The 11,292-nt window shown below is 43.1% G+C and overlaps 1 protein-coding gene across 1 annotated transcript; it reads left to right on the top strand.

Annotated features, from left to right (window-relative positions):
- The first annotated feature begins 3,981 nt into the window (after window positions 1-3,981).
- LOC117014446 (transmembrane epididymal protein 1-like) lies at window positions 3,982-4,758 on the top strand. The gene has a single exon (XM_033092330.1). It carries the CDS (start codon window positions 3,982-3,984, stop codon window positions 4,756-4,758), a length of 777 nt encoding a protein of 258 aa, XP_032948221.1.
- Window positions 4,759-11,292: the final 6,534 nt, after the last annotated feature.

The raw sequence follows: 11,292 nt of genomic DNA on the forward strand, positions 1-11,292 counted from the left end.
CAGACAAGGCGGATATTTTATTTATTGGGCTCCCTCGCTTTTCCCTTTCCTTCCTCTGCCTTCACCGGGTCTGGGTTGCTTTGTCTTCTGTCTGCTGAGTTTTCCATGTTCTCTCAGCCTTCTCAATCTCTTTTCTCTTTTACATTTCTTTCCTTCCCTCTCCCTCCGCTATTCATCCCTCTTAGTCTTCTCCCTCCCCGGCCCTCTTCCTGCATGCCAGCCTCTCTGGGTGAACATTTCTGGGTCGTTTCTGCTTTTATAAAGATGTTGCCCCATATTCCTGGGTGAATCTGTGGTGAAACTCCTGGTGAGGGCAGGAAGAAGGTGTCCAGGGGTGGCCTAATGACCAGGGTGGTGTTTCCTAGTCTAGTGCAGGAGTGTGCAAGCGTCAGGTGGAGGATGGCTTGCATTGGAACCACCAGTGGTGGGAGACAGGTATGATTCAAAATGCAGATTCCTGGGCCCCAACCCAGAGACTTTATTCAGTAGGATCAGGGTCAACACATAGCGCTGTGTAATTTTGAAAAGCTCTCCTGAGATAATTATGAGGAGTAGTAAGGTACCTACCTTACTGTTGGGACCTGTGCTCACAGGCCCTGTCCCTGGGGGTGAGCCACTGAGTGGCCAAGTGGCCACAGTGGTACCCGGAGGGTGGCCTCTGGTGGAGGAAGCCTTCCTTGTAGGTCACGGAACATTGTTGAGCACCTGCTCTGGATAACCCTGTAGCGATATGTGTGGCCCAATAGGGGGAGCTCCTTGCTTCCGTCACATTTGGGCAAGCAGAGTCTTCTGAAGTGCATCCCATCTATTTTTGGCTATAAGTCCCCAAACCAGAAATATGTCCATTCCTTTCATCCTTTTAAATAACACTTCCCGCTCTTATACAGTTGTCACCCCCTGTTATTGGCTGGAGAGGAGTAAGACGAAAGCAATTTTCACTCAATGCCTCTAATAGAATCTGAGTTTCCTCCTTAGTTTAATTAAATTAAGTTCCAGGACTTTCCCCCATGAGCTCTGTGGGGTCTGACGGCCACACGTGCAGAATTTGGTAGAATCTTTGAGGCCATCTAGTCTACCCCACACTAATGAATCCTTCTTGCCGATTATTAAAAGACAGACATTCTTTGAAGATAAGCTCTGTGCTGCATCACCAAGCTGTTTGCCAGTATGACGCTCTGCCCTTGGTTTTACACCATGTGCCTCAATGGGGACAATTTCACCCCCAAGAGGGTGAAAAAAATTGTGATCTTAGATATTACAATGGTTTGTGGCCCTCCAAAGGGCAGTATATCTATGGTATTAAATTTTCATGGGGGAAGGTAATGAGGGAACAACACATGCTGGAAAAGTTTCTTAGGGAGGACAGAAACTAGAAAGGGATTGAGAAACACTGGTTTATGCAAAGGAACCTGGGTCTCTCTGGCTGAGAAGTTACATGATGCCAAGTCATCCACATCCTTTCATTCTTCCTCTCCTGTGTCCAAGGACAAAGGAGTCAACGATAAAATTCTCTACTTGCATAGCTCTGATCATTTGTTCCCCTCGTTTAACTTCAGCTCTTAGCATTAGTGATCTTGCATCATTTGTATGTGTCTGTTCTGTCTTCATAACTAGATTATAAAGCATTTTAGGATAGAGACCACACATTCATTTGATAGTCCATTTATGTATTCAGTCTTCCATCCATCACTCATTGAGCATCTCTAGGCCTGGGGCTAGATTCTAAAAAGAATACAGGATATGGTCTCCAACTTCAAAGACTTCTCAGTAAAATAAAGAATGGTGAAACAGGGTGACAAGTGTGACAATAAAGATGTATATAAGTTGCACATCTTGGGAGGAGGCAGTGCTTGAGCTGAGGCTTGAAGGAGAAACGAGTTCCCCAGATAGAGAAAGAACGTGGAACAGGAAGACCATTGCAGACCAAACTGGAAGCTTCTGATATGTCTGGAGACAATGGTACATTGTGGGAAGGGACTGGAAATGAGGTTGAGCCAAAGCAAGAGGCGTCTAAGGGCAATGGGATGCCACTAGAGAATTGATCAGCTCTCTATCGACTGCAGTGTGGATAGGAATAGTTGAGGATTGGAACCCAGTTAAGAGATGTCACAGCAGTGCAAGCTGGTGATTCCTGAACAAGGGCAGTGGGTAGGGCTGGGGAGTCCAGAGAACTAGTTGATTCACAGGCTGTGGGGATGAGTGAAAATCGGTATCACCATCTGGAAGGGAGATTTATCACTACCTGTAAACTTAAAAAAAGGAATATTTATCACTATCTATTAAAACTAAAAAAAAAAAAAAAAAAAGGAATAGTCTTATGACTCAGAAATGTCATGTATGGTTACCTACCCTAAAGAAGAATATTTGTTCGGCATTGTTGGTTTCAAAAAGTCAGATGCACCAACATGTCCATCGATAAACTATAGAACATTAAAAGGAGCAGCACCTCTATGTAACAAAATGGTTCTGTCTCCAACACATTCTCTGACTGAGTGAAAAAAAGCCAGTTGTAGAATGATATATACAGTGGTTGATGTCTTAAAGGACAACTCATTTTGGCATTTGGGAGAGCCCCTCTGCAATCAGCTGCCTTTCCACCTTCTTACCCCAAAGTACACTTGTTAGATATTGTCTCACTCACCCACGCAACACTTCTGCTTCGTCTTCTTATTTCTTAACAACTTAATGTTGAGTAGATATAAAATAACATTTATAGAATGCATGTAGACTATACAGAGCTGGTATACAATCAACACTCTTCCTGTGCTCCCCACCAACTGTAAGAACAGAAAAAACATTGTCATTATTTTCAATGTCTTGTGAGTCCCTCCCAGATCTATCCTTCCCCTCTCAAAGGTCACCATTTTCCTGAATTTTGTTTGTAGTTCCACATATGTGGTCACGTTGTTCGCGTGTGTGTTTCTGAATTTTCTCCATTTGGAATCATGCAGTATATTATTATTTTGTGACATTCTCTTTCCATCTACAATTATATTCTTGAAGTGCTGTGTTTGCATTTGTCAGAGTTCTTCGGAGAAACAGAACCAGTAGGACATATGTGATCTACTAGGAAGAAATGGTTCGTGTGATTATGGAGACACAGAAGCCCCACCATCTGCTGTCTCAAGCTGGAGACCTGGTGCTATCATTGCACTCTGAGGCTAAAGACCCGAGAACCAGGGAGCTGATGGTATAAATCCCAGTGCAAGGGCAGGAGAAGACCTGTGTCCCAGCTCAGTAGACAGGCCAGAAGAAAGAGGGTCCAATTCCTTCTTCTCATGCCTTTTGTTCCATTCAGGCCCTCAATAGATTGGATGCAACCCACTCATGTTGGTGTGGGTAATCTAAATGCATCGATTCAAGTGCTAACCTCACCGATACACCCAGAAATAATGTTAAATCTGGGCTTCTCAGGAGTGAACATTTTTCTGGCAATCCTCAGATAATTGGGCCCTGTGTATGTTTGTTTACTTGGGGCTCTTAAGCCTGTTTATACCCAGGGGAATACATTTGTACCTTGTGTTTGTATGAGGTTATATGTGAGGAGTCGTAAGGGAGGCACCCTACCCTGTGTGTTCTCCATGCTTTCTCCGATTTCTTCCTTATGTTCTGTGAATTTGGGAGGGAAGTAAGAAAGGTAGCATTGTTGTCAAGGGCACGTGGGAGGAGAGGAAGGGAGGCCTGCAGCATAGTCTGTGAGGATGGCAGATGCCCAGGCATTGTGCTGGAGAATATTTCATTATTTGGCAACAGTTGGTTAGTTATCAATGAAGCAGAGCCGAAGACCAGAACGGAAACCATGACACCCACCCCACCATAAGTTTGGGTTTCCTCCAAAACCATTTCCCTTCTGTATGTGGATGCAGTGAGCTGGATAGAGGATATAAGTCGGCTTCAGGAAGCGCTCTGCACATCTAGAGTCTGAGGTGACCATTCCCGGGCCTCTTGCCTCCACCTTGGGTCAGCCCTACCTTCAGTTCCATGGGAGGCTTTGAGGGTCATCTGTACCCAGGGCTGTCTCTCTTCTTCTACGGACTTTATCACGCACGACTCGTTTTCAGGGCCTTGATCTGCAACTGCCCCATCCAGTCCCTGCCACACCATACCTGGAGCACAGGAAGATGGGCCAGGCTGTGGCAAATACACTATGTGGGGTTGGTGAAGATACTGAGCGCCTGCATTTTGGTAGCCCAAGAGCTGTATGCCGTTCATGGACAGTTCGTGCTTATTAGCAAGATGTACCATCAGAGAAACTTTTTGTACCGCAAACAGTGGCAGCATCTCACTCTCTATGTGACCATCTTCCTGAGTGGGTGTGTGAATGTGGTGAGCCAGAACCTGCTGTCCCGGAGGTTGGGCGCCGCTCTGGAGCGAGGCGCCCAAGCCCTGGGCATGTTTCTGCTTCTAACCCTGATGGTGTCTCACGTGCAGGACTCAGAAGGCGTGGAACTGCAGTCTCACCTCCTGCTCGTCCAGGCCATCTTCCTGCTGACACTGGTGGTCACTGCAGAGCTGTGGGCCCCCGACACGCCACAGCTCGGTGTGATGAAGGCCTTTTGTTATATGATGATAGGCTCCTGGCTGATACAGATAGGCTTTATGCTGTACAAACCAATCTCGGGCCATAAGTGGATGGATGATGACAAAAATGACATTATGTTTGTCACCACCTTCTTCTGCTGGCATGTGGCTTTCGTTGCCATGTTGATGATTTGGATCTATGGCTTCTCCTGTCTGTGGTATTGTTACATTTGTTGATGTCTGAACCTGAGTGAGCCCGGAAGGGTCCCCGTCACCTGCACATTCGGGAACACTTGGTGGAGAAATCGAGGGAGGTGGAGCTGTCAGAGAGCAGGAACGGGCGACTTTTCTTCAGAGGTCCCACCTGAAGCAGCAGACTCTGCTGGAGCAGGCATGCCCCTCTCTCCCCTTCTGGCTTCTCTCAGTGTCGTGTGTGGAGCAGAGTGCAGAGGAAAGGTGAATGACACACAAGAGGCATGTGACTATGACCTTCATCTCAGCTCCCCGAGTATTTCCCTGCCTCCCTCACTCTCCTCAACTCCAGCCAAGGCGATCTGTTCGCCCAGCTCCTCTCTGCACTGCTGACTTCCCTCCAGGAGAATGTAAACTCAATGCACTATATCCCACCTTTGGGTCTTTATAAATACCCCTCACCCACCACGGAATACCAACTAGTCACCTTTAGTACATCGCGCACATTGGCGTGCTTTCGTGCACCACCATCTTTTACCTATTGTAACAACCAGCTCCTCCTCCTTTCTCTTTCTGGGTCTCTTCAATACTCATACTAAATCTGAGCTGCTATTTTGAATATATGGAACTCATGGAACAGTGGCTGAGTTCTTTCTGTTGATTACTTTATGATTTATGCAGAGAAAAGTCAGATCCTTTTTCCCTGCTTTATGGAGGTACACTCAATATACAAAGCGTTGCACATATTTAATGTATGCATTTTGATGAGTTTGGACCTGTGTGATGCTGTGATGGCATCACCACGATCCTTAGAGACCATTTCCTCTGCAGGGTGTACTAGAACAGAGCAACACCCTGCACATAATGGGGCTCCAAAGGGCTCATCTGCTTCCAGAACGTCTCTGTCTCTGAGCCCCCGAGTACAGCCTGTCACGTTCTTCTATCTTTGCTCTGTACACACCTTAATCAATTTCTAAGTAGTAATCTCACCTGGACTCTTTCCAGTTCTCATGTATAATAAAATCCAACGGCTTGTTTATTCCATATACTTTTCCTTTTATTCGTACAACTACCCCTTCTGGTTGGTTTATAGATGATAATCTAAAACTCAAAAAGGATAAGAAACTGGCTTAAAGTGGCTGGACATTTTGCTATATCACATAACGCTATAGCTGGATGTCAAGGGAGGTGGAATTCTGAAGAGTGGAGTTAAATTGTGGGGAACTCACAAAAGAGGGTCTTTGTTACCCATTCTGCTTCTCTCCCTGCTGCCCCCAGGAGATGGAAAATCTGACAGGCTTCCCTTACTCCTGGTCACGGCTAAAATATCTGGGCTTAGGACAGAGTGAGGCTGGGGCAGGAATTCTAGAGGATCATTATCCTTCTAGTTCTTCTCTTGCGTCTAGTTCTTAGGAGAACTCTGTGTATCCCTCTTCCTTTGATTCGGGCCCTACTCTTCCTTGTTAATTTTCTGGTTCAAGAGTTAAGGTTCAGGAGAGGTGAATTATTGTCTGGGGCTCTACCCTCTGGTTTGGGGGGCTGGTGCGCGTTCTGAGTTATTGCAAAGGCAAGAGGTGCTTCCCAGTATCATTTAGATGGGGCTCAGCAATGTCTCAGAACGCGGGGTGGCATGCATGTGCTGGACATCCGGTGTGTGGCCAGCAGGCAACGCTCCACGGAAGGCTTACGCTTTGTAGCAGTGAGGCAATCAGATAGCAATGCTACTCTTCCCTGGAGATGAGCTGTGGTCTCTGGGATGGAAATGAAATATTCCTCAGGCCCCTAATCATCTGCAGAGCCTCTCGTGTGGAGGGAGCCCACCCACTGAAAATCGTTCTGAGGTCACAGCTTTGAAATAGTGGCATTCAGTCCCCATTTGGACTTGCTGCCTGATGGGGTCCCAGGATTCTCCAGCAATCAAGCCTCCCAGTTATCTCTTATTGGAGGAGACCCTGGCCAGCCCTCCTGGCCCTGCCCTTGCGACGTAGTCCAGATTTCTCCAGCTCTGCCTTCAGTGGGAATGTGTTTATTTGTGTAGGTTAGGGCTTGGAATTAGGAGATCCCTCATACCCCAAGAGCCCACTCCTGTGACGCAGACACTTGCCCTGCTTCTGGTCCCTTCCTACCTTGAGCTGCTCGGCCCTCGCATGCACAGTATGTACCTTGTCTGCCAACCTTGGGAAGCTGGGGCCTCCAGCCTGTGGAGTTCAGACCCTTAGTTCAGCATCTGTGCTTCACCTTGGTCCTGGTGACCAGAAGAACTCAGCAGTGTCCCCTGCTGGTTCTGCTCTGTTCCTGGTTGTCCCTTCTGGTCCCATCTCCTTGTTTCTCCCCCACAACCTTGGAGATCTTTCCAGGCCTTGCCCTGCCTTGCAACTCCCCCTTCCTATAGACCAGTTGATCCTCCTCTAGTGTCTTGAAGTTGGGGTGGTAGGGAATCTGGTTTTTTTCTACAGCCTTTTATGGCAAAACTGGTTTTCTACCTCACTCAGGCCTCCTCTTTGATACTAAGAACATATTTATTCTTTTAACCTAAAAATTGATAGTTTTTAGCATCTTGAGGCAATATCTTTCATTAATTAGAGGAAGTTTAATGCAAGGGCAGAAAAAAAAAGCCAAATATTAATCTTTCAAGATAGTCTCTCTCTACCAAAGGTAAACATGGAAGAGTTACCAAAGCTGCTTGTTGACAGATCTGTCCCATTTCAGAGTACTTTTGAGGTTCTGTTAGATACTAATGAACTCAGGCTTGTAGTAAATTAATGCCTCCAAATATTATTATACCTCACAACGTGTATCTTTCAGGAAAATTAATAAATATTAACAGGGGCCTACAAAGCCGCAAAGGATTATTACTGAGGCCTGATATAATGTGGCATGGACAGGCTTGCTGTTTAGATGACGCGGCCCTTTCTGTGTTCCGACTTCACAGTATGGATGAGTATTCTGATAGCAATCCTAAACTTTGAAATGTAAAACCAGCTGAAGATAAATTGGGGGAAAAACAAAAACTAAAAAACCCACATCGAGTTTTGGAGAGAAAGGTGTAATCTTCACCATTATCCACCAGAGGGCACCATCTCTACATGAGCCTGGAAATGGCACTCGTTCTCTATTTGATATTGAAGTACGTATTAATTTAATAGGAATGGAGGAAGGATGACGAGGAGGGCAGAAAAATACAGAAGTAAGTATTGTCCAAGCATCCAGTAAACATAATGAAAGTCTGTTTGTTTCCTGCTAAACTTAGATGTGTGCGCATGAATCAGCACAGTATTCAATTGATAGATACAGCTTATATTTATAGATCTATATACACAGACACATATATAGATCTATATTATATCTATGTATAGTACATATAATAGATAAATAGACAGGTAGGTAGATTTGTGTGTGTATCTCAAAAACACAACAGTGTCAAAATGCCCCTTGAGCTAAAATGGTTGCTTTTTAGTAATTTTATGAAAATTATCAAAAAGCTCTTTTTAGCTCATCACATAATAAGCAGGCAGTAAATGGTTCATGAATGAGTAAATAAAGAATCTATTATAGGTGTAGCACAAGTGAAATGTAGGTTAAATTCTGATCTGGGCTTTGGAGGATAATAAGAGTTTGTTAGAGGAGTTCAGAGCAGGCATTCTGAAATCTTCTAAGTTCCTGTACTCAAAATTGTTTTATGGAAAGTTTGATAATTTTCTTTTCACTTTGAAGTCTGAGGATTATTAATGGTCTCTTATTAATTGAGGGGGAAGCTTCTGCCAACAACAACAAAAATGCTTGCAGTTGTTTGGATTATAATCAATATTCAATATATTATGGTACACATTTAAAAACCTAATTATGGAGCTTTTAAACTTGACACATAGCATTATTGATAATGTAGTAATTTTATTTAAAGTTGTTCCACTTGTTCATTATTTTTTAACGAAATCATACATTTGATAAATCAAGTTTTCCATATTTTGTGAATGAAAATTCCTTAGACATTTGATATTATGAATTTAAAATATGATTCTTTTAAAGAATTTAAATATCTAACAATGCGTATTTACAAACCTAATTAAAATTCTCGTAAGGACTTAAAATGGTTTTGAATTAGACCTGAGTTCACATCTCAGCTCTGACGCTTACTATGTGTTGGGTCAGATCCAGCATCCAGTGATTTCCCAGAACTCTGGGCATCTCCTTTACCCTGGAATTGGCAGGAGATCTCTTTGACAAAGATTAGGAAGGAGACTCACAATAAATACTTGCAAAAATACTGCAAGGTATTCCCACAGGGCAAAATGCTTTTCTTTTTTTTTTTTAATTTTAATTTTTTTTAAATTTTATTTAAGAGCTTCTAGGTGAGACTCAGGACTGAAAATAGGGTGAAGGACCTGATATTCTACCATGATGGCTCATTATAGCCTCCTATTCATGTCCATTCATTCACTTAACAAATATTGATCGAGCACTTCCATGGGACAGAAACTGCTCTAGAATTTCAGGATGTGTCGCTGAATAAAATACTCAACAATCCCAGCCACCATGGAGCTTCTGTTCTCAAGTAGAATCTTAGTGGACTGTCCACACATCCTTTTTCCAAGGGACCTTGTAATTAATAGCCACAGCAACGGATCTGTGGATTGGGTCATCCTGATACCTACAGTACCATAGCTGCTAGTGTGATATCTACATAGACTTTGTCTTTGGTAGTTAGTACCACCTCCCTTTGAAATCATGCTCATTTTCAATGACAGCATCTTCTTTCAGCCTTGTGGCTGTCCCCGCTGTGTCACTACTGCTGGTACCACCATCACTGACCATGTGTCGTCATAGACACCACCTTGTATAATCTCTCATTTCCCCTGAGCTTTGAGTCACCCTTTCAAGACAAAAAGTTCTGGGGAGGGTCTGCTTGCTGAGTCTAGGACAGGTGTCCATGTCCCTGCTGCCAGAGCAGGGAGAGGGACTGCCTGGCCCCCTCTGGCATCCATGGATGGGAGACTCACACAATATTTTACCCCAAATAGAAGGGTGGTTAGAGACCACCAAGACAATGTAAAACAACACAAAACCCCAGTGAGTGCACTTAACCCTTACGGAATCAGTGTCCAGCAGCACCCTCTTTGGGCTCATTTACATACGTCCTATGACATTGCAAGAAGGGATCCAAATGTGTATATCAGACCCAAAGCCTGGACTAACCAAAAACGATGGACCTATTTTTGACGTGAACAAGAACTTAATCTTCAAGACTGTTTAAGTTAATAAAAAACGAATAACAGAAGTTGATTTCCATGTTAAAATATTCTGAACATCTTGCCACAAGTCATTCTCTGTGAGCCACTCGTGCTGAGTTCCAAATTGCCAGCTTTCAACAGATGTTTTAGGCCTTGGTAAATTGGAAATATTCTACAAAATTTTGTCTCCTTGTCATTTATGGTTGTTCTTCATTTCTAGGACTGTTTCTCTGTGGATAAAACATTTTCAGGTCTTTTCTTTGAGGTGGTCATGATAACCCATTAACTAATCCTGGCCCACTTAACTAACACTGTATCATCTTGAGAAAAATTAAAATGGAAGACAAATATAACTTCTTTCCCATAATTGCTTCTATTTTTTCTAGAGTGACTAGAATGGAGGCCTGACCTGGATGAGAAAAATTTTGGTCAGAATTGGTCACAGAAAATCTCCAGTTGTATATCCTATGGTTTGATGAAAATATTAAATGGCTTTGTTTCTGTCTTCAGGTAAAATTCTTAGATATGTGGGATACCTTTTTTTTTAAAATAGCTCCTTTCCATATAGATATTGTTTATTTCTTCTTTTATACCATCTGTGGGAAAGTAAGTATAATTAAACATATAAGGATATACACAAGAAGTGGTGGGGAAAATTACACAGAAAATTAGATTGTTGTGAGGAAGTCCAAGAGATTTAAATTTTAAGTCCATTAAAATGCTCTTTTTATGTGAAAAGAAAGTTTTCATGTGATTTACTGGCATATTTGAAATGACATGGGCTCTTGAATCAAATAGGCGGAGCGAATCTCTGTTGCATTTACTATCTTTCAGTGGAAAGGAGGTAATAATAACTTCTATTTTGCAGCGCTGAATTGAATGAGGACAAAGTATAAACACCTACTCTAACTTCATTGAAGACACTCAGCTATTGTTTATTCCGTCCCTTTTCAAAGTCAATGGAAAATGAAGTAATCCACAGCCAACCAGAGGAAACTATCTGGGATGGAAGAGAAGGGGTGGAAAACAAAATTGGATTTTAGGTTGAACTTACCAGCTTATCTGCAAGAAAAGTCAAGTTATTAAATATTCATTGAGTACTAGTTAACTTTCTAGAAGGATGTTATCTCCAAAAGACACATTAGAAAGAAATAAACAGATCCCTCGTTTCCCGAAGCATAAAGTCAAATTAAAGAGACAGAACTTAAACTTGGGATTTATATTTGGACAACAATTATAAAGAAACTGTCAATGCTCATAAAATAGTGTGGACTACGGGCCTAAGTATAGGAAGAGTCTGGTACGTTGAAGGGGATCCTGGAGATCAGGGAATGTAAGACTGATGGAATCT

This window comes from Rhinolophus ferrumequinum, chromosome 22 (assembly GCF_004115265.2).
Source record: "Rhinolophus ferrumequinum isolate MPI-CBG mRhiFer1 chromosome 22, mRhiFer1_v1.p, whole genome shotgun sequence".
NCBI lineage: Eukaryota > Metazoa > Chordata > Mammalia > Chiroptera > Rhinolophidae > Rhinolophus > Rhinolophus ferrumequinum.